This window comes from Xyrauchen texanus, chromosome 45, assembly GCF_025860055.1.
Source record: "Xyrauchen texanus isolate HMW12.3.18 chromosome 45, RBS_HiC_50CHRs, whole genome shotgun sequence".
In the NCBI taxonomy this organism is placed as follows: domain Eukaryota; kingdom Metazoa; phylum Chordata; class Actinopteri; order Cypriniformes; family Catostomidae; genus Xyrauchen; species Xyrauchen texanus.
The window spans coordinates 3,244,864-3,269,478 of record NC_068320.1 but is presented as its reverse complement, the minus strand read 5'-3'; the positions used below and the strand labels follow the sequence as shown (position 1 = coordinate 3,269,478).

The 24,615-nt window shown below is 37.2% G+C and overlaps 1 protein-coding gene across 1 annotated transcript; it reads right to left on the bottom strand.

Moving 5' to 3' along the window:
• Positions 1-11,143: 11,143 nt before the first annotated feature.
• On the bottom strand, positions 11,144-24,594 carry creld2 (cysteine-rich with EGF-like domains 2). Its single transcript, XM_052119064.1, has 8 exons — positions 24,291-24,594; positions 22,903-22,985; positions 22,666-22,776; positions 22,427-22,518; positions 20,490-20,666; positions 17,167-17,262; positions 11,618-11,758; positions 11,144-11,483 (listed from the first exon to the last, which is right to left on the bottom strand). The coding sequence occupies exons 1-8, from the start codon at positions 24,426-24,428 to the stop codon at positions 11,416-11,418; spliced, it is 906 nt and encodes a 301-aa protein (XP_051975024.1). The 5' UTR covers positions 24,429-24,594; the 3' UTR covers positions 11,144-11,415.
• Positions 24,595-24,615: the final 21 nt, after the last annotated feature.

Genomic DNA, 24,615 nt, shown 5'->3' with positions numbered 1-24,615 from the left:
TTATAAATCATACTAAATTATGTTTTTTGAAAATGTAAAAATGCAGAAAGTTTTCTGTGAGGGTTAGGTTTAGGGGTAGGGTTAGGTTTAGGGGATAGAATATAAAGTTTGTACAGTATAAAAACCATTATGTCTATGGAATGTCCCCATAAAACATGGAAACACTACGTGTGTGTGTGTGTGTGTGTGTGTGTGTGTGTGTGTGTGTGTGTGTGTGTGTGTGTGTGTGTGAGTGTGTGAGTGTGTGTGAGTCATATCCTCCCAAACTAAAATTCCAATATCATAGTTTTGTAGTAACACTTATGTTGTGGTAACAGTAAGGTTGTATTAGTTACCATTAGTTATTCATTACTCAATATTTTTTTCCTCATAGAAAAACTTTTATACTAAAGAAATGAAATTAATTTGGAGAAATATGTATAAAACCAAGAGCACTTGCATGAGGCGAGGACTGTAGTTATATCAGTAACCTTATAAAAGCTGTTTTATTCTAGATTTAGAGGGTCCCCCCATGTTGGAATCACATGGCCAGCAGTATAATACTCACTTAATCTCTGTGACCCTTCTGTTATTTGACACTTTAATTAATTTAACAGGTTAGTTCATCCAACAAATCTCATTCTCTCATCATTTACTCACCCCGCATGCCATCTAAGATGTGTATGATTTTCTTTCTTCGGCAGAACACAAATGAAGGTTTTTAGAAGGAAATCTCATTTTGTACATCTTGACCGCAGTGTCCTTGGAGATCATGATTTTAAGCTTGATTACACATCCAACAACCTGATCGTGTCTTGAGACTGCAATTGCAAGATGTACTATGAAAAAAGGGACAATATTTTGGTCTGTTCTCACCCAAAACCAACTGGATTGCTTCAGAAGACATTGATTTAACCACTTGCATCAATAAACACAACAAATAATGACAAATAATATACCTGTCTTTGAGTATATAAAAATGACAAAGAATAACTTTTAAATTACATGTCACATATAATATTGTGGCAGGGCAGAGGGTGGGGCAGGGTCATGATTCCGCACACCCGATCCCTAATCAGGCTAATTAGCCCTCAAGAGGGATAAAGGCCAACTGAGGACGGCAGTGCGACAGAGAGAGAGATTTACAAACAGCTGTCCGACACCTGTGTGTGTTTTGTCTTTGTCTTTTTGGTTAAGTTTATAATTCAAATATTATTAATTCTCAAGCCGGTTCTCACCTCCTCCTTTCCCTTAACCCCTTTACACTGGTGCCGAAACCCGGGAAGGAGGAGGGATGCGCCGTAGATGAGTCCACGCCACTACCATCCACCCCAACGGAGCAGCCGTGGCCATTCACCGGGGGACAGAGGACGTATCGGAGAACCGATTTGTCTCTCTCTCTCTCCTCTCTTTCTCACACATGTTGGCCTTTCCCTCTCTAGGGCTAATTAGCCTGATTAGGCGCTCCTCCAATTAATCTCTTGAGAGAACTTGAAGCTCTGTCCCCCAGACTCTGAGTTAGCAGGGAGTAATACACTGATTCCTCATGACCTTTTCCAAAAGCAATAATCACCACTTCTAGAGTATCTGCACTTTTAGGGCGTGTATGCTACTCCCAAAAATAGTACAGAGCAGCTGTCAGTACCTGAAGAACTCAGATATGTGCATTGTGTTGCTCTCTATCTCTCTCTCTCCCTGTCAGTGTCCTGCTCATCTGATGTCATGTTTATTTTAACTGCAAGGCACACACACACACACACACACACACACACACACACACACCTCCCGGTAACTTTCTAAGTAACATATATATGCGGCACATGCTCTCGCTTTTTTTCATCCTGACATGATCTGCTCCTCTCATTACGTATGGGAGTATACAATACATACTCCCAAATAATTTTAACTTTGTTTTATTCCTCTTTCTTTCCATTTTGGTACTATAAATACTGCTCCAGTTGTCTGATGCTCTGGATCTTTTGTCCCATCTGTAAATATTTGTATATATTGGGGGTAATTAACACTGATATGGATCTGAAAATCCCTCTTCCTGCTTTCTTTATTTCCAACATATGCATGTCTATTTGTGGTGTCTTATGTACCTACGGTTCTGTTTCTGGGATTACAACTGCTGGGCTCATCTTGACTCGATTAATCCCCATTTCTTTTGCATATATTTTACTAACCATCCAAAACTATTTCATTTATCTTGTTCCCAGCTATCTTGTATCACCTTTTTTGTAGGATGTTCCTCTTTATGCCCTTTAAGATTGACTCAGTAATTAATTATTAGCTGTTTCCTCCTTAAGCTTGAGCTTGCATCTTATTTATTTTTTCCATAAATGTTTTAATGCTGACCCATATATTACACTCCCATAATCAATCACAGACCTAATCATTGTCACATATACAGTTTTTAATGAGAAGTTTGCCCCCCATTACACTCCACTTAAACTCCTCATGATGTTTAATACTTCCTGACACTTTCCAACTATTTTATTTATATGATCTTCCCATGTTCATTTTCTGTCCAACAAGGTTCCTAAGAATCTAAAATCTTTCACCATGTCCAATGTTCTCTCATACATTTTCAGGTTCATTTCTGGAAGAATTATTTTCCTTGTGAAATCTACAGAGATTTTAAATCCCCATTAATATGCCCATTTTTCTACCTTTATTATTGCTACTTGTATCTTTCTATTTATATGCAGAATGTTCCTTCCCCTTTTTTAAAAATTGCCCCACCATCTGCAAAAAGAGATTTTCCTGCATCTGGTTGAACTTAGGAAAAACCATCATTGATCATTATAGAAAACATCAATGGACTTCTTATTACACTTTCTTGTGGAGTCCCATTTCCTATTACATGAGCACTTGATATTTCATTTCCTAACCTTACCTGAATACTCCTATTTCCCATGAAATCATTTATCCACTTGAAAATTCTTCCTCCTATATTCATAATTTTTTGTTTTATCAGATGACCCTCTTTCCACATCATGTCATATGCTTTTTCAACATAAAAAAATACGCTATAACTGATCATTTATTTATCTGTTCTTTACTTTTCCAGACATACAATAGGATCCATTGTTCCTCTTCCTTTTGTAAATCTTCTCTTGAATTTTGTAATTAGTCCTCTCTTTTCTAAAGGATATGTTAACCTTTCTGTGACCATCTTTCCATAATTTTACACATATTTGATGTAAGGGCTATCAGCCTATAATTAGTGGTCTTAGATGGATCCTTCCCAGGCTTCCTAATAGAAATCATTATAGCTTCTTTCCATGCATTTGGAAGCCTACCTTCCTCCCATACTCTATTATATAGTGTCAACAGTTTCCTCATTGCCCCATCCTTAAGATGTCTCAGCATTAATACCCTATTTGATCCTTCCATGGTGATGTGCGAGTATTACTTAAAGCTCTTTTCATTTCTTCTAGAGTAAATGGAAAGTTGATTGGATGATCTTCCATTTCCAGTATTTATAAATACTTTCTCTTTGTTATTTCTCTCTTGCTTCCTCATTTACGTTCCCTGACCCATGTATCTGGACCAATGCATTTACCAACATTTCTGATTTATCTTAATCTGTAACTGCTACTTCACCTTCTACTTCTAATACTGGATACTCCCATTCCTTTCTATTCTACTACTTAAGAGCGTGCACATCTATGTTCTTCTCTACATCTTGAGGCAACATGTCTAAACTTTTGGCATCTCATTGGCCCTGGTGTATATTCTCTTACAGTATAAATCATCAACCTTGACATCACTTTTTTTTGGTATTTCTTCCCCTTGAAATTCTATCATTATTGTTTCAGTTTCCCTCCTATTTTCTTCCACATTTGATTTCATTCTTTGCGCATTCAATATTATTCCTCCCGTTACGTTACTTTCATTCATGCCTATGTTAAGTGGTACCCCAGTGGCACACCTTTTTGTCCCCTATTTCTACCTTTTTCTCCTTTGTTTGTACTAACCACTTTAATACTGGCGATATAGTTTAAGAGCTTTATTTGCCTGTTCTTCTTTGTTACATACCACTAACAAATTTCCATAAGATAGTACTTTTGCTAAATCTACATATCCAATAGATTATTTATCATCTTTGTCAAAATTAATGGATTAATTTTACTTACCCCAAATTGATCGCCAAACATTATGATGCATTTAATATTTTTCTCACTCTGTTCATCTGTTTCTTCTGAACCACTTCTATCCTTCCTTTTACCCTTGTTTACTTCTTACCTCTTTCCAACTTTCCCTATAAGATCCACCACTTTTTCCACATACTTCCCTCGCTATCCCCCAATTTATGCCTCTCTGTTCCATTCCCGGAGCAGTTGTGTCTCCCCGCCTATCCCTTTTCTATTTCCCACTGATGACACCACCATCAGCCTCTCCCCAACGGTGATTGTAAAAGACAAATCTGAAATCAGACACAAGTCCAACATATGTGAGTAAACATCTCTCAACCGTAAGACAAGTGGCGTCTCCTACCCATTTGAATGTGACATCTTGTTGCAAGTCTATTAAAGTTATTTAAAGGGGGCGTAGTGGGCGTGAGATGTAATGGACATGGCAAGTAGTAGTTTTGATACAGACAAACCCCTCTTGGCCTTTCATGTGTATTTTGATTTTATCAAGAAAATATGCTCTTTTAATGTATTAGAGTAACATCATATTCAGCTTTTCTGCCTTGTTAACGATTATCCATTAATATGTTTTTACATAGGCAAATAAAGCAGTATTAATGGTGTTTGTTTGGTATTGCAAGGCCCCCATATGCAATTCACAGTGTTAAATTTTAGTGTGTATTCTTCAATCTTAATTAAAGGTCTTAAATGAAGGCATGTTCTTCTTACAGACGTAATATAAAAATATAAGTTCATATTATTATTACTGGAATAAATAAGCCCTGTTCTTGTAAATATATGCTATATTTTACAAATAATGTGAAAGTTTGAATTTGTACATATGCACAAATATTTAAACAGTAATATATATATATATATATATATATATATATATATATATATATATATACATACATATATACACACACACACACACACATATAATTATTATATAATTATATAATTATTTGAAGCACTAAACAGGTGTTTTGCTTTGGTGTAAAACAGGTGAATGAGAACAGTATTATTGACATATGATAATTTTGTTTATGGTTAGTTTGTCGATGTCATCAACAAGCTATTTGTATTTGTGTGCTTCTCCCTTTACTTTAATTCAGGTGTAGGTTTTTACTGTTTGCAACATTTCTTGATGACTTTATTATAATACTATTGTCTTTTTATGCTTTATTACAAAAAGAGGGTAACTATTTGTGCAGACATCTTCCTGTGTCAATCTGTGCATAATCTGTGCAGTTTATCACATGGCTTGTTGAGCGTGTTGCTGTGTGTGGAGGCTTCACACTATTCTCCACGGCATCCATGCACAACTCACCACGCACCCCACTGAGAAGAAACTACATTAAAGTGACCACGAGGAGGTTACCCCATGTGATTCAAACCTCCCTAGCAACCAGGCCAATTTGGTTGCTTAGGACAGTGGTTCCCAACCTTTTTCCTTGGGGGCCCCCCCATGGACATATTTAACAATCCGTGACCCCTCCCCCCATATATATATATATATATATATATATTAATGCTATGCACATAAACACACACACACACACACACTGTGTATAGTAACTAAATTTAGTTTTAAGTTTTTAATGACATTTTATTACATGAATACACAGGAAATGTTCCTTTCAACTTCAGATGTTTCCTTTTAGGCTAATATTTTCATTTTTACACAACTAGTAAAACGCAGTTGTTTCTCTTTTTTTCAGGATTTTGTGTATAAACATCGAATACTGAATGTTATGACGTAATGTTAAATATGCACGGTAGAATGCTGTATGTAGCCTACTTATATGCATGCATGCACAGATCCTTATTTTTTACAAGGCTAATCATAATGTCTTTTCATCTTGCTTGGTTTCATGCTGTCGTTTGCCAGTTTTTCATCACAAAAGACACATTCTGGCCGAGACTTGTCTTGGCCTTCAATAAAACCAAAATGTATGTAGGTTTTGTTATAGTGTCTTAACTTTTTCTTCGCCTCTGATGAAGAATCACCGCATTTACGTTTCTCTGCCATTTTCCTTTTCATTTTGCCGTTACTATGACAACAAGCACATTGGGCAAGTGACGGTGTCAAGTAAAATTTTAATAATTATTTTATATAAGAGATAATTTTTGACTGCCTTATCTTGGCATTGTAAGCATATGATTTTTTTTTTTTTTTAATTTGAAAAAATATTTTTATATAAAATTATTAGTGGAACATTTTATGCATCTTTATTCACCTCAAAGCATATCCGCTCCCGCGCCCCCCCTGTGAACTCGGACCCCAGGTTGGGAACCAATGGCTTAGGAGACCTGACTGGAGTCACTCAGCACACCCTGGATTCAAACTCGTGACTCCAGGGGTGGCATTCAGCGTCAATACTCACTGAGCTACCTAGGCCCATGACACAAAAGTTAAATATTAAAATATAGCTACAAGCAGCAATTACCAGAGCCAAGCACTTAAACATCTAAGGAGTAAGGAGCTAAGCAAGCATTGCCGAATAATTCAGTTAGACAAATATCATAATTTTGAACCAAGCGGTTTAAAGGTTATTTGTAGATATAACCATTGTTATAGCTTTTGACAACTAATGGTGCTTGGCACCTAATTAGGGGGTCAGTGACACAACTGCATGTGAGGAAATTTGATGGACATCACTGATTACGACTGTCAGAATGCGGTATAAAAAACAAATCGAATTATTTGTGTTGCAATATAATTCATTCAACTTTTGATCAACAGGTGGTGCTGCCACCAAATATCTACGATGCGCAGTAAGGGTGTGGAAACAATGGCACACACAAAGATTCATGTAAATATTGCAAAGCATTGCCGAGAGAAAGCCTGATTTTTGGCGACTTGTCATCAAGTTGAAGTGTTATTTGAGAACAGTTTCGTCAATCGAAAATTTCTTGACAAGTTTTTTTGTCATGAGTGTTCTTAGATGATACACAACAAATTTAGTTCAAATCGGATCAACAGCGTAGGGGGAGTTAAAAAAAAGGACATTTTCAATTAAAATTCTAAATGGTGGACAGGAAGTAGGGCCGGCCATGGAAAATTGGGCATTACCATATTCTGCATGACCCAAGGAATCTACAGAGAGCAGTCACAGAATGATATTAATCAAAAAATGTAATCAAACAATTTTTTACCACAAGGTGGCATTGACCCCAAACTTTATAGGTTCCCTCAAGGCATAGTGCTGATAATGCATAACAACTTTTGTAACTGTACGCCAATGCATTGGGTATAATTCGTCTCGTTATTCCCCAAGGAATCTGTAGATACTAGTCTCATGATTTTAGGCAAAACTATTCAGAGGTTATAAGCAAAAATATACATTTTTCATATTTCCTGACCACTAGGTGGCTCTGTGCCGAATCTGGCACAGTCATGCTATATGCTAAAGCAGTGGCTCCATACCCTGTTCCTGGAGGCCCCACAACACTTCACATCTTGAATATCTCCCTTTTCTGACACACCCAATTCAGGTCTTGGAGTCTCCTAACGAGCTGATGAGTTGAATCAGGTGTAAAATTATATATGCAGAAGAATTTCACCAACATGATTTGAAACGAGAAAAAAAAAAAACAGTCTTTCAGTTTGGAATGTTCCAACATCGTAAATCACCGGCCTTCAACAAGAAACCCCCACCCAGTTGAAGCAGACTTCTCTTTTGTAAGGTTACAAGGACCACTAAGAACTCTAAGACATTTCATCTTAATCTGGCTTTGCTAGATAATGCTGAAAATCACTTTGAACTGTGGTAACGTTTGTACCTGACAAATTAATGATTATAGACTGATAGACCTCTTTAAAATGTGTGTAGATATGTGCAATCACCTATAATTGATAAATATAATCTTTAATTTTGTGTGATTCATCTCATTCTACTAAGAATGGTAACTATAAGTCTTAACTTGATAAAATGCAATGATGTGTAAAACCAATATGATTTTGTAACCAGGGATTTTCATGTTTTGTTACCTACACGTATAACAGCCATAAAAAAAAATAGTTCATGTTTAGTATGTAAGTGTTTGCTGGCGTATGAAAAAATTCTGATGACAATGACTATCATGTCTCTTGTACCATTCTCAAGATAAAAAAGCTCATGATTAAATATGCACTATTTTTGAGCAGGACATTTTTAAGAGTCTGAAACAAAGGACCATAACTCAACTGTCGGATAAGACAGCTCAGTTGACCATGTGACTCTGAAAAGTCACATCTGATTGGCGCAGAACACCTTTGAGGATGTGGCCAATTTCAGTTCAAATAGTTCCAAACAGGAAGAACACGTCTCTCTTGCTCTCTGCTCTTCTTCAGCTTCGTCTCCTCTCTTCACGCTCTCTTCTTCGGCCTGCACGTGCTTCGTCTGGTCGCTCCGCTGAAGGCCAGGTCCTCCCATGTGAGATCCACAGGAACTCCGGACTCGATGTCCCGAGAAGGTGTGAGAAGGCCTCGCTTCACAGCTAACCTCACCATTCTTACAGACAATACATTCGATTGCACAGAAGTTAAAACATTGACGGAACAAACTTCGACCAAGAACCAAGCCACACAAAGAACGCAAGGGAACACCACAAAGACAAGCAAGTACATCTCCAATATTGTGCTCAAAGTGCTGGTGTATTAATTAAATAATTTGGGTAATCCGATAGCAAATCGAAAAAAACTCAAAGAAGGATAAATGGTTAAGGCATTGTCAACAGACTCCGTAAAGTTAATCTTCACTGTACTGATCAGTTATTTCCCATTCTGTCACTTTTCTCATGTATAAATGCGTTAGATTAGATTTATGTTTAGAATAGTAATAAAGTTTGTCTGCGTTCAAAGACAACTTGACTGTGGTATATTTTGATAAATAATCTCATCCCTGTTTCTGAAAGATTTTGCTTCAAAGCTGTACCTAAATACGTGATATTATTTTCAATAAGCCATGAGAATAATATTACTTCAATAAGTGAATTAATCATTCACTTGTTAAAGCCCAATTCCTTTCAGTGGAAATTGTGAGCTGTTATTCGTGTGGCAGTTGCCATTTACACCGAATCCAAATAGTCGCTCCATAAAAGTTTTCATATCTAACTGTTAAAGAGGGATTTATGGACACAGTAATGTAATTAGATTGGTGGATGAAAAAAAAACTATTATAAATAATAAATATAATGAATAAAATACGTTTTTTTTTCCTCAGATTTAACATTTAAATTGGCCTAGTTGTTTTAGAATCAAGATTTCCAGTAGCTGATCAACTAAATAAAGTGAAGCTTTCAAGCAGAGTATAGAGTTAACGTAACAAAACGTACCATCCTCCAAAGTGGCTTTGTCCATCACTCTCCTGAGTTACTTTTAAGTTTTATTTTAACTTTTCCCTACACTGTTAGTAGGTCCGGTGGTAGCCGTGTGCGGACAACAGCGGAGACACCTCCTGAGAGACTTTTTCGTTCATTGCTAACAAGTGAACCGTCTGCACCTCATTTATTGACCACAGACATTTCTTTTTTCACAATTCGAAAGTCGAGTGAACAAATTATACTGATATCACTGTAGCTAACTAAGGTTAACTAGCAGGTTGATGTTGCGTGTCGGAAATCCAGTGACGCTGGTAGTGACGATTCTCCCTGACCAATCAGTGATCTGTAGGATTTTGACATCACATTTAGTATCGGCTCGGCTCGCTTGGAACCTCGACCAAGGTGGTACTAAAAAAAGTTTCAGGTACCAGGTACTATCCACAGTGGAAAACCCCAGAAAAGCAAGCAGAGTCGAGTTGTACCGTGCAGTGGAGAAGCCCCAATAGTTCGATAATGGTTTGAAGAACATTAAGACTACAAGTTGTTGCCCTAGACTCTCAATCTGATTGAGCATCTGTGGGATGTGCTGGACCAACAAGTCCGTTCCACAGCAGCTCCACCTCACAACTTAAGAGAACTTTTGAAGGATCTGCTGATAATGTCTTGGTGCCAGATACCACAGGAATACATTCAGCAGTCTTGTAGAGTCCATGCATCGGTGGGTCAGCGCTGTTTTGGCGGCACGCGGAGGACCAACAGCATATTAGGCAGGTGGTCATGTTTTGCGTCATCAGTATACATTCTCTGTATGTTTTGACAGCGAGCAAATCTCCACCCTCATCAAGACGTCAGACACGGAAAGTCTTTTTCCAAAGATTAATGAGGATAGGGTAAAACTATAAAAAAAAAAAAATTACAACAATTACATGAAATACATGCTTCTCACAAATGTTTTTATACACAACCAGATGATGTATTTAACTCCTGAAAAGACTGCTTTTAAGTTATGACATATGAAATTAAATATGCAAAATAATGAAATACAAGGAACACATGCAAACTAATGAGGGAATTCAGCTAGCATACACAATTATTCACATTAAGAAATACTTGAAAATAATGAAATACTACTATGTTTGTAATAATAAAAGGGCCAAATATGAATGCAGATAGATGTGAAATCACTGCCACATGTGTGTGGAGCTGAATGACATGGGATAGCATTAACATCCTCATTGATCATCGATTAGTCACATTATCCTGAACAGTGTAAGGAATTGTTTTCAGAACTGCCAGTAGGGGGAGTCAAACCAATGTAAAACTAAAACACACACCTTTTAATCACTTTCAACTAACTGCAACTGAACAGTACCATAATCATTTATAATTGTTTTGATAAATTGCAAAGTCATTAATATAACTATTGATGTATTGCACACTGCATTCATTTTACTTAATGAATAACATGGGAAGGACATCAAACATTTAGCTGAACTTCAGCTTCCTGAGCTTTGGTTGAAGTTAAATTAATTGTTTAACACTTATTTTATTCATATATTTATTTGATTTTTTACCAAAATCTGTATGAAATTAAACGATCATTGTTGGCTCCTATGTTGAAGACCCCAACAGAAGACTAAAACACTACTGTGACTCACAAACAGTCATTCTGATTTAGGGACACTAGAGACAAATGATGTATCTTTTTAGTTTGACTTTATTTAACTTTCAAAAATCACAACATCCAAGTTCATCATGAGTAAAAAAACAAAACCGAAAAGAAATGTATCTTAATTGTATCTTGGTCAATGATAAATTGTGGTTGACTATGCCTTTCTCCTGCAAAGGCATGCTGTCCATGTTCCTCAAGTTAAAATAGTGCAGTTCAAGGAGTATGAATTGCAATTTCCATTCAGTCTTGATTATTCGCATATAACTAACAGTATCTACTGCTGCAGACACCAGAGGTCCCAAAAGGTTGGTACTGTCAGAGGTCCTCGTGTTTTTCAGGTGATTCGACAATTTGAGAAGCTTCAGGCTCTTCATGATTCTCTTCTAATGACAACAAAGATGACAAACTTTATGTATACATTTATGAACTATAAAATGCAAAAAGGTTCAAGCCTGATGTTTAAAGCAAAGGAAACAAAGCAAAAGAATACAAGTGTAAACAATCAACCAAGGCTTACCTGGTTCTAGCAATTTGACACAAACGTCATCCTGCTCTTGAAAACCAGCGGCACACTGGCACTTAAAGCTGCCTTCAGTGTTGACGCACTCCTGGTGTTCTTTAGCACACACCGTCTCTGACTGGTCACACTCATTCACATCTATAAAAGACAGGAGAGAGAGTGGACACTTCAATCATTGCCATCACAATTGAAAAATTCCCTGATATTTCCAGGTTTTCCATGACTGTAGGAACTCTGTGACTACGCTGTAGCTTACTGGAAGTCTGGTACACGTCGCAGCTTAATCTGGCCAAGAACCAGCCACATGGGCCACATTTACACTGTTGAATCCATTTTATTTCCACAGATATCTAGCACAGATTGGATCTTGTTGCATGTGTATAAACGACAAAAACAATTATGAGATGAGATTTTATTTGCATCTGATCAGAGACGATTCCAAATGTGGTTTTAAATCGGATACACATCCGATATCTTGACATCTGACCTGCCTCTAAACAAGTATCCAGTCTCCTCATATTTCTGACATTAAAATCAGCTGAAACCGAATTTGTGTAACAACATTATTCTGGAAATACAATGTGTGAAGCAATTGTGAAATGAAAAGCACGCATTTGCAGCGAGGAGAATCCGAACTATATCATGTCCCACATTAAATAGAATTTAACTTTTAATTAGCTAAAACACAAACTGAACTTATCAATTTAATAATACATAGTATGACTTATTGCCATCTGACATTTTTGAACCGTAATGTGCAATTTCCATGTGCAGATGAATTAGCTCAGCAAACGCCAGCACTGGGCATAGTTTTGCTAATTTTATCTATTCTTGATAACCTTTTTACGTTCACAGAAATAGGGCAATGTTAATGTTGATTTATAAATAAAAGGCCAATACTAATAATACATATATACACACACACACACACACACACACACACACACACACACACACACACACACACACACAAAGGATAATTAGGAACACCTGTTCAATTTCTCATTAATGCAATTATCTAATCAACCAATCACATGGCAGTTGCTTCAATGCATTTAGGGGTGTGGTCCTGGTCAAGACAATCTCCTGAACTCCAAACTGAATGTCAGAATGGGAAAGAAAGGTGATTTAAGCAATTTTGAGCGTGGCATTGTTGTTGGTGCCAGACGGGCCGGTCTGAGTATTTCACAATCTGCTCAGTTACTGGGATTTTCACGCACAACCATTTCTAGGGTTTACAAAGAATGGTGTGAAAAGGAAAAACATCCAGTATGCGGCAGTCCTGTGGGCGAAAATGCCTTGTTGATGCTAGAGGTCAGAGGAGAATGGGCCGACTGATTCAAGCTGATAGAAGAGCAACTTTGCCTGAAATAACCACTCGTTACAACTGAGGTATGCAGCAAAGCATTTGTGAAGCCACAACATGCACAACCTTGAGGCGGATGGGCTACAACAGCAGAAGACCCCACCGGGTACCACTCATCTCCACTACAAATAGGAAAGCGGCTACAATTTGCAAGAGCTCACCAAAATTGGACAGTTGAAGACTGGAAAAATGTTGCCTGGTCTGATGAGTCTCAATTTCTGTTGAGACATTCAGATGGTAGAGTCAGAATTTGGCGTAAACAGAATGAGAACATGGATCCATCATGCCTTATTACCACTGTGCAGGCTGGTGGTGGTGGTGTAATGGTGTGGGGGATGTTTTCTTGGCACACTTTAGGCCCCTTAGTGCCAATTGTGCATCGTTTAAATGCCACGGCGTACCCGAGCATTGTTTCTGACCATGTCCATCCCTTTATGGCCACCATGTACCCATCCTCTGATGGCTACTTCCAGCAGGATAATGTACCATGTCACAAAGCTCGAATCATTTCAAATTGGTTTCTTGAACATGACAATGAGTTCACTTTACTAAAACGGCCCCCCCAGTCACCAGATCTCAACCCAATAGAGTATCTTTGGGATGTGGTGGAACCCGAGCTTTGTGCCCTGGATGTGCATCCCACAAATCTCCATCAACTGCAAGATGCTATCCTATCAATATGGGCCAACATTTCTAAAGAATGCTTTCAGCACCTTGTTGAATCAATGCCACGTAGAATTAAGGCAGTTCGGAAGGCGAAAGGGGGTCAAACACAGTATTAGTATGGTGTTCCTAATAATCCTTTAGGTGAGTGAGTGTGTGTAATTATATATATATATATTTTTTTTTTCTTTTTTTTTTTTTCTCATTTGGTAATCTATTTATTTAACATAATTGTTCTGGTAATATTGCTGACATGTTTCAACAGTAATCTCATTTGCATAATTTAATATAGGCTTGGACTAAAAGAAGCTTTTCTCCCAGTATTGTGTGTATCATTGAATACATCATCTGCACGGAGATTTGTGATATTTAAAACCATACTGAAATAACAGTGGAGCAGTAGTTAGTGTGAACATGGAAGATGGTGCCTCTAATCAGTATCAGGACCATTCTGAAGTTTATAGAAGCAAGGCACAATTGGAAGAATTTGTGTGAGATATGTCATTATTATCTCTTCTGAACCGCAACATCTCCACTTTTAAATAATCTAATGACACTTAATAATAATCTAATAGTGTCCATTTGGTCGAACCACTTCTCCTTGATGGTTCTGTAGTTACTTATAAGTTTTATTTTAACTTTTCCCTACACTGTTGGTAGGTCCGGTAGTAGCCGTGTGCGGCCAACAGCTGAGACATTTCCTGAGAGGCGTGGTTTTGCGCAGTCATTTATTTTTTTCACAATTCGAAAGTTGCGAGAAAAATTATGTTATCACGGTTGCCAAATTTAAAACTAGCGGGTTGATGTCGCGTGTCGGAAATCCAGTGATGCTGGTAGTGACGATTCTCCCTGACCAATCAGTGATCTGCAGGATTTTGACGTGACATTTAGTATCGGCTCGGCTCGCTTGGAACCTCGACAGAGGTGGTACCAGTTACTATCCACAGTGGAAAACCCCCAAAAAACGAGTTGAGTGGAGTTGTACCGCGCAGTGAAAAAGCCCCATTAAGTATATCTGAATAGCTAGTCCTTGGAGGGAGCAGGGAGGGGGAACTGGACAATATGGAGTGATAATAATAATAATAATAATAATAATAATTCCTTATATTTACATAGCGCTTTTCTAGGCACTCAAAGCACTTTACCTAGTATAGGAGGAATCTCCTCAACCACCAGTGTGCAGCATCCACCTGGATGATGCGACGGCAGCCATAGTGCGCCAGAACACCCACCACACGCCGGCTATTGGTGGAGAGGAGATAGTAGAGTGATGGGATGTCTTGAGTGCAGAGTTGAATCTGTTGCCACTCCACTCGTGTTCTCTGCACCTGACCACGTGTGATCGGATCACCCATCTTTACACCAGGTGTAAACTGTGTCTTTGACTACATCCATATGTGCTTTTTATTGATCTGATCACAAAACCCTGTTTCCACCTGTATTTAGCACTGATCATCTGTGATCGGATCACCAAAAACACATCTTTCCACCAGGTGCAAATGGGGTCTCTGATTTTAGTCCGCTACACAAAAAACATTAAGAGGATGTTCCTGATGGGAATCATTGATATGGATCCTGTGCCCAATACAGTCTTACTCAGAAATGTACAACCTCTACTCAAAAAAAGTAATAATTATTTGAAATGAAATGTGAACATTTATTTTGAATAAATTATAGCTTGATCATTTTTGTATTACTGTAACCCTCCAATGTTCTTGACAATCAAGTTTCACTGCAGCACTTACAGGTTCAAATTGACCTGGCTCGTTAAATCAGTTGAACAGTCACAATTTGCTAATCGTTTTATCACTAAATTTCACTACAACAGGGTTGGGCAGAATAGATTTAAGAGTATTTAGTGTTCAGACCAGAATACTTTCTTGATGTATTCAGTATTGTATTCTGATAAAACACAAAAAGTAACTCATTCAGAATTCTTTATAAATGTATTCTAAAAGTATTCTAAGAGGCAAGGCACAATAGGAAGAATCTGCATGTGATATGTTATTATTATCCTTTCTGAACCACTACATCTCCACTTAGCTAATCAAAGTGAATCTGAACAGCTAGTTTCTTTAAATTAGATGTAGAGTTGGACACTAATGTTTTTCTTGATGGAAGATAAAAAGGCAGTTTGTGGTCAATTACAACATTTTAACACAATAACAAAATTGTAATCTTATTAACCCATTATTTGATTGGACTGACAAAGAATAATACACTTTGACACAAAATTAGATAAGAAATGCAAACAAACCATATTTATTTCTGCAAAATAGTGAGGTCATGTGACAATGTTTTTAATTCTTTTGCTCATCCATTGTTTTTGTTTTATTGTGGTTTTACATTTCTGGTGAATCACTTTACATGAGCAGTTTATTAAAAAGTGTTTTGTAAATATTAATATGCAATACAATACTTGTTACACTGAACTAGCCACCTATAGGTCTATAAGCCACAGATTTTACAGTAGTTATTTACACAAGGTTTTTCTGTCGTCGTTTGGAACACCTCTGATCTACCAGTCTTAGAGGTACTTCCTCCGATACAGTATTTTACCCATTTATATTATTGTCATTAATAACTGCAATTTCTCAACAGATCTGCATTCTGCAAGCACATCTTCCTTATTTTTTGGTCATTATGAGAAAAGTATATTTTGTGTTCTGTTGTATTAGAGCTTGCTCATAAGTTTTTAAATAAATAGGGTCAAAAAACAACCTACTATCCAAATTAGTTTTTCATTGACAACTATAAATACTCATGGGGTTACTTCCAAAAACGTATAAACATTGAGCCTCCCAGGCACTTTCAGAACATTGAACCAATGCTGGGTCATGGCTACTTGTTCAGCTGGGTGTATATGAACATCCTTGGCAGACGTGTACACAGGAAAATAAAATGAGCTTTGCTAAAATTCGAAGAGGGTCAGACACAGAGAACGAAGTAAAACCAGAGTGAACATTGGCATCACATTTAGAAGGTGGAGGACTTTGAGGACATTTTTGGGGTTCGATGGGGTCACAGAACCTCCAGAGTTTCTTCTCAACATGTAAGCTACACTCCAGGTATTTCCACACACACGTTAGCTCAATACTGTTGATAGTTGGAATATGTTTTGTTATGCACATCCACCTGCCGTTCGATCCCGATTCCTCTGCCATGCTTTCTGTCTGTTGTGTATATGTTATAGTGGTCTTGTTTATTACGATAAACATGTATAACCTTTTATTTAGTATGGCATATTTGTTCATGGGGAATCAGAGAGAATGAGTGTGACGAGGGTGTTGGCAAAGATTGTTTGAACAAATACTTCATTTTTGCAATTCCATTTGGTGCCACTAGTAGCGCAGAAATGACATAATTCACCTTTTAAAGATCTGATGTCACTGACCTTGAAAAATGGGTTAAAACCAGAGATAAATTCCTTCTTAAAAGCTTGTAATAATTGCATTAATCCAGCAACGTACATGAAGGTGTGATGCACAGTGTTTGTGGACATGATGGTAATTGTTACCTGTACAGGTGCCTTCCTCATCCTTATAGCCATCAGCGCAGGTGAGGCAGCTATCAGCACCAGGTCCTTTGCAACCGGAGCATCTGGTATTGCATGCTGTGATATAAAATAATAACATATGGATTTTATGTAACGTGAATGATTATGAGGGAATTCTAAATGTCTTGTTTAAACAAACTTTTACAGGAGAAAGAGCCATCTGTGTTTTACCAGTATTGTTCATAATGTTTTTGTAATACGATACAATTTCATGGCCATTTATTTATGTATATGGTAAATAGCCATGGAATAATCTGCTTTGCATCAGAGTGCGGATCATCCAGTCAGGGTTTATTTTGTAATAATGGCAGAGTATTCTCTCACATTCTAGTGAATTAAATATTTGAGTGGAACGAACGCGCGCGCGCGCGCACACACACACACACACACACACAAAATATATATTTACCATTTTAAAAAAAATCAGGACCACATATCAGATGTATTCGAAAATAATAAAAAAAGAACACAAATGAACTAAGCTTTGAGCAGTTTCTTTCAATTGTTTCGTAGTGAACGCACTTTTACATGCTGGTAAATTAATAATGGTTAAATTTCATTCTGATAATTGTTTTAAGTACATTTTCAGAGAAACCCACTTCCTGTTGCCCAAAACAAAGAGGCTTCTCTCTTGTTATTTGAACATGATTAGCTTATGCTTTGATTCTGAAGGAAACTGCTGCATCACACATTTCTTTGCCTTAATGTACGTTGTAGATGTAGCCTTCTGTGACACGAAGACCTTTAGACAATGATATATAAATACTGCGTACAGTATACATGCATGGTTAATCCAGATACATGGAAAAATATAAAGCTCATTTCTTTGTTGTTTCCAAGTCTTCACTAAATTATTGATAGATATGATGAATTGATTCAGATTTGTTGCTCTGACCAAGAAGTGGATCTAAAAAATAAAAATGACAAGTTTAAAACAAAATAATTTGGCCCACATAAGATAACGTTTAGTCCAAACTCTCACAAGTAGCAGCATGCATGCAGGAGAGTGTGGCCAAATGTATTTTTTTTATATTTTAAATATTTTGGGGGATATTTCATATTATGAATATGCTTAATGAAAAAACTTGATTTTATATAGGCTATTGTATTCTTTGCTTGTTATGATTTCTATGCTGATAATTCCCCCACATCAGGGGAAAAAATGGAATTGCTTATAATTATTATTAGAGTTGGGGTACTGGAGTTTGGACTCACAGTCGAGTCCGGACTTGGACTTGTCACGGTCTCAGATGCATTTTTACTCGGACTCGAGCCTTTGGTTCCAGCCGAGTCCATGGCATTTGTGATGCAATTAAAAAAATGAATAACAAAACTTTTTAAAACTTTTTCAAAACATTAAAAAATGAACATCTCTGTCTGTATGCAGCTTTAATAGCCCCTGAAGTCATAGACATAGCCAGAGTAGTTTCATTGATTAAGCAAACTCATGCAAGCACACATGCACACTCATCAGCAGGGGGTGGACTGGGAAGAAATCGGCCCGGGTTTTACATAGAAACTGGCCCAAAAGTTGTTGAGCGGTTGTTGCTGTCCTTTTCAGCATATCGCGGCACAATTTTGTGGCCCGTTCTGCATAACGCGGCGGCTCATTTCAGCTTATCACGGCCCATTCGGCCTGATCAGACCCAAAGTGTTACCAATCCAGCCCTGCTCATCAGTTAACCAATGTGCTTGAATGTTACTACAGAGACTACTGTATGAGACTACGGTTTCATCGTGGTTAAAAACTTAAAATAAAAGAACTTCATTGAGCCAAGTCACCCATATCATGTCTCTCACAATTGACTAAAAACAGCATATCGAAATAAAAATAATATTAATATTGGATATGAAATATTTTTAGGTGTAATGTATCTACATATGTAGGCTTCTGTTGTCTCTTGTGGTCCATGCAGTGTTGTCAACTTGAATTTTTACCATGCTCAGTAGTGTAACACTGCTCTTCAATGTCATATGAGATAGACAATCTCATGAAGGTGGGACTCAAGTTTAAGAAGCTAAGCGGGAACCTCGTGGATTATTCCAGCGGCGTGCATCAGTAAGCAGTTCTGATTAAGTGTGTGTGTGTCATGTGAGATGTCAGTATTGAACTAAACATGCAATATGAGACCACTGTTTTATGATTAAATGTTGTACTGACTGACAGTAATTTCCAAGGGTGCAAACTATTCACCATTTGGCTAAATAGGTCATTTTGAATTTAAAATATGTAATGTACAGTAGGTGATTCATAATCGTGAATGTGAAAACATTAACAGAGCAGTTTTCAGAATGTGAGACTTTAGACAAAGCGATTGTGTGTATATTGTAAAGGAATGCAATGAATGTGGTAATCTGGCAGGCTTTTCAAGGAGCTTTTTAGAAAACTCTTGATATTGTCTAAGAAAATTATCTATATAAAAAAAAAAACAAAGTAGAGCATTATCACCCAGATCAGAACTAGAACATGGTAAGACCAGTGATTTGTGACTTCCATTGAATTTTTAGGTTTTGGCGAGGACGGTGTCATATATTTATAATGCAAATATGATTAGGTAATAATTTAAAATCAAATAAGATTTTCTAAATAATTTCTTCGTCTTGAATTAATTCTGAATATTGTACAGCATCTCCTAAGAGTCTTCTATTGAAAGAGACCAATTTATTTTGAGGATGATTCACCAGTTAAAAGGAGTAGTTCTATAATGGAAAATGTACTTTTACTCATTTACTCACCCTAATGGACCACTTTTATAAAAATTTAAAAAAATGATCTTTTGGCCTTGACAGCAGTGGTCAAGAGACTTGTCACTTGTATTTTATGGATCAAAAGAGCAGAGAAATTCTTTTAAAAACCGTAATTTGTGTTCTGCTGAAGAAAGTACGTCATACACATCCAGGATGGCATAAGGATGAGTAAACGATAAGAAGTTACATTTTTGGGTGAACTATTTCTTTAAGGTAACAAGAAAAGTGTTGCATTGCAAGGTTTCAATTGTAACAAAAAACTACTTGCCAAGACAATAATTGCAATATATATCAGTATACAGTGTATTTTTGACATTTGAGTGTATGGTCAAAGGCTCACGATAAAGTTGTATCTTACCTTTTATTGTTTGACTCCTATTTATTCGGTACTCCCAGCTCACACAAACACATAAGCCAAAACAAAATCTATCGCTGAACTTTCTTCACTGATTTTTGCCGATAACAGAAAAGTACCTATTGGTGCAGATAAATTGGCCAAACCTATCATACATATTCAATAAGAAGATACGAGTTACCTTTGCACAGGGAGAAGGTATCATTTCTCTGTTCACTAAAATATCCATCGCTGCAGTCCAGACAAAACTCTCCTTCATATCCCTCATCACAACTGCATTTCCCATTTCCAGCCCGTGTTCCGTCTCCGTCACATTTGCCGTTACCATGACACGGTCTGTCCCCTCCTCCAACGCAAGCTTAAAATAATGCACAACAAATGACAAAGTTGCAAGAAAAGCTTTAATAATCACATGGGAAGTGAGTATTAAGGCACATAACATACTCTACACAAGTACATAAAGGCAAAGTCTTCTAGCTATGAAAACTCAATTTCACACATTCGTTGAATTCCAAGATGTGACAGTGTGATTCATAACGCAGTGCAAGTATGTTTTGTGTTGCAAAAAGGGCCATTATAGCAGGCATCAGCACAAACGTTCTTTTACAGTCAGTTTCTTCTTTCAGGTCAACTACTGTCAACAGTTTGAAGAGACTCTTGCGGAGAAAGTTAAAGTTAATTAACTTTTTTTCTCCCCAATTTGGAATGCCCAATTCCCAATGCGCTCCAAGATTCGTTGTGGCGTAGCGACCCGTCTCAATCCGAGTGGCGGAGGACGAATCAAAGTTGGCTTCGCGTCGGAGATGTCAATCTGCGCATCTTATCACATGGCTCATTGAGCATGTTACTGCGGAAACACAGCGTGTGCAGGCTTCACGCTATTCTCCGCAGAATCCACGCACAACTCACCACATCAAGGGAGAACCACAATATAGTGATCACGAGGAGGTTACCCCATGTGACTCTACCTTCCCTTGCAACCAGGCCAATTTGGTTGCTTTGGAGACCTGGCTGGAGTCACTCACACGTTCTGGATTCAAACTCAAGATTCCAGGGGTGATGGTCAGTGTCAATGCTCGCCGAGCTCCCCAGGCCCCCTCGATAAGGGTTTTTTTAAATGGCAGATGTCAATACACAGAGAGCAGGGTGTCCGACATATCACACAATTTAATAAAATAGTAAATGTAATTGACATATACATAAATTGTATTCGCTTTTATTTAGCACATCATTTACTCTAAACTTTCACACAAAACTTTAACTTTGTAAAAACAGCACACAGTAGTCCAACAAACATGGACAGTAAGTAGCATTACAAATCACTCACAAAAAAAAAGCAATCTAACTAATTGTACAAATAGTGCATAGTGAATATGACATTTACTTATAGCGCACATGAATTGCTTTAACTTTGAATTACTCCATTGTTCGCTTGCGGATCCAGCAAGAGCACCAATCTACTGATTGGAGTGTCACGGACTGACAGCCGTGCAACACTTGAGTCAGGGACACAGCTTTGATCCAGGCTATTCAAATGTTTTGCTTAAAGTTACCATGAAACGGAGGTTATGACCGACTTTATTACCGTATTGTGACGCATTTCCGAGTGAAATGGCTTTTCGAACGAGAACATTTTTTGAAAAGGAAGAACTGAACCCCAGGGCACGTTAAATATCATGAGCTCATACACTCTCCAAGCAGGAACGTTTAAATTAGACTGTACAGGTCACTGGTTTATTATTGAGGTAACATAAATGGCATTTCACAACAAAAAGAGCGGTGATTGCAAGGCAAGAGAATTTCACAAAATACCCCTAAAAAAACCACCAGATTTCATGACAACTTTCCTGCGGCTCCAAAATAATTTGACACATGGGTTAGGTGATTGGTTTCAAAAAAATGCTCTGCAATATTTCCATGTGCAAAGATGTTAGCATTAAGGTTGTGAACTTCCAGGGCATTTGCCAGCCATGTAACTGCCACTAAAATGAATGGAAAAGATAACGGAGCTCTCGCTACATGTAATCAAGATTTTCTTGGTTGGCAAAGCATTTGCAACTGAATACTTGCTTGAAGTGTGTTTCTGGGCCAACATGTTGAGGAGCTGAATATACTTACTATTGCAGTCAGGACCAAATGAGCCTTTAGGACAGCATACTTTGATGGTCTCAATACAAAACCACTTAAACAGATCTGGATGTTTAGCTTTCCTGCATCCAAAATGCAAAAATAAAATGAGATTTGTTTTTATTTGACTGAACAGAAGTTTTAGATTTCTGGAATGTAAAAATGAGACTGAGAATGACAAGGAAGTTTTTCAGTTATTACGGCACAAGTTCTCCATGTGAGGTCCTGACCTCTTGAACCACCAGGTCTCAAAATGTTCCTCATGTTCTTCCACCATGTGGTTGCACTCAAAACTGCTGCTGTCACACAAGCCCTCCAGTATCTCCATCAGCCGAATCTCACTGAAGAAACCACACATTTGAGAGGATATCAAGATTGCATTACACGAGTACATTACATCCACTCATACAAACAAATGCTGCTCTTTGAGGTTTAAGATTGCGTCAAATTATTCATTTTCTTCTCACCTTGATTTATATTTAGAGAGTTTTCTTTCTTCCCATGCCGTGTTCCCACCACCAAAATTTTCCTTTGCCGTTTTTTCTAACCCCTGTAAGAAGAGTAGTAGGTTGACATTCAACAATAACAACTTAAAATGTCACTTATTTCATCCTTTTTAGCTTGACAGACCAGAGTCCCCATTCACTGGAATAACATGGCAAATAAACCCTGCAAATACTTTTTTTTTTTTTTAAATCTCCTTTTTTTTTTTACAGAAGTCATGAGTTTGGAGTGACATGAGGATGAGTAAATAATGACAGAATTGGTGCAAACTATTCCTTTAATCTACTGATTTTATTGGATGCATTTTGTCACGGAGTAATCACATGTGTAGTTCATCATATTAACTTTATGGATGTTTCACGAACTAACCACCAAGTGTTCACTTAATAATAAATTAGCCATTACTAAATAATAAATGCCTTTTGTCATCATTTTGATCTTTTGATTTATCATGAAAAACATTACACTTTTTTAAAAATGTACTCATCTTTTTTTTTTTTTTAACCCTCCTGCTATGTTACTTTGTCATCTAGTGCAATGACATTTATACATTTAAGAGCGACTTAACCCTTACATTTTATAAAGTTACTCAGAGGTCCTTAGAGGACAAAAAAAGTCCACGTAAAAAGCTGCCATAATAATATTATATATTCATAATATTGTCCACTTTCAATTAGTTAAATTTAACCAACATCATTCCTGACATAACTATCAAATATTCTTTCATTTCCAGGATATTAACCCTTTACATGCCAGTTTGATTGCATAATGCCACTGTTGTATTTAAACACACACTTCTCAATACACACCTACAAAACATACTCCATACCAACACACCTACACAATTTTAGCTGCATCATTTATTCAATTGGCCTGCAGTGCTCTATAATACAGCAAACAGAAAAAAGGAAAAAAGCATGTATTTGCTCCATAGGCTAAACATGAGAAAAAAGGCGCCATCTTGTGGAAAATGTTAAAAATTTACATTTTGAAGCCAGGGCTCCGGAATGAAAGTATAATCTCATAGAATTCGTGATTTTATGCTTTAATGTCACTGGAATCAAGTATTGCAGTTTTAATGGGTTTCAATGGGGACATTTCTGTCCTGAAGGAAGTGAGGGTAACTATTTTGTGTACACAGTGTCTTATAGATGTACTACAGGAACTGAGGTTGAAATATCAAAATTCCCCCAAAAATACACATCTTTGGATAAATGTATGCCGTTGGCATTAATACAGAAAAAATTATCGAAAAAACAAAAAGACAAAAATGTCCCGAAGGTCGCACAAAACCATTTTAAACATTGTTCAGTTATAGACAATGATAGACATCATAAATAAAGATACATACCTTGTCAAAATTGCTGGATATTTGATTGCATGTTGAACATAATGCTTTAAAGTCCTTTGTGTAGACAGGTCTAAATTGAAAAAGAAAAACAATACATATCAACTGACAAACATTAAATACGACTACCATGTTTCCCATCCAAGTTTTATTATCTAGCTCAAAGCTTCATGTCCGATAAAAAAATAAACAATGTTTTTCTGGGTTGCCTCCAGCTGCTTAAGATGCCCTGAATCAACGTCTAATGTCGAAAATTAGGACACGTTTATGCATATTCCATGCCGGCTCTCTAAAGCTCCACATTCGTGTTTCCGCCTCAGCCGCTTTA

Coding starts and splice junctions, on each gene's coding strand:
- creld2 (XM_052119064.1), bottom strand. CDS start 24,428: ATGGGAAACATGGTAGTCGTATTTAATGTTTGTCAGTTGATATGTATT. Junction 22,777..22,902: donor CTCTCTAAATATAAATCAAG/GTGAGAAGAAAA, acceptor TGGTTTCTTCAG/TGAGATTCGGCTGATGGAGA. Junction 11,759..17,166: donor TGAGGAAGGCACCTGTACAG/GTAACAATTACC, acceptor TGTCTTTTATAG/ATGTGAATGAGTGTGACCAG.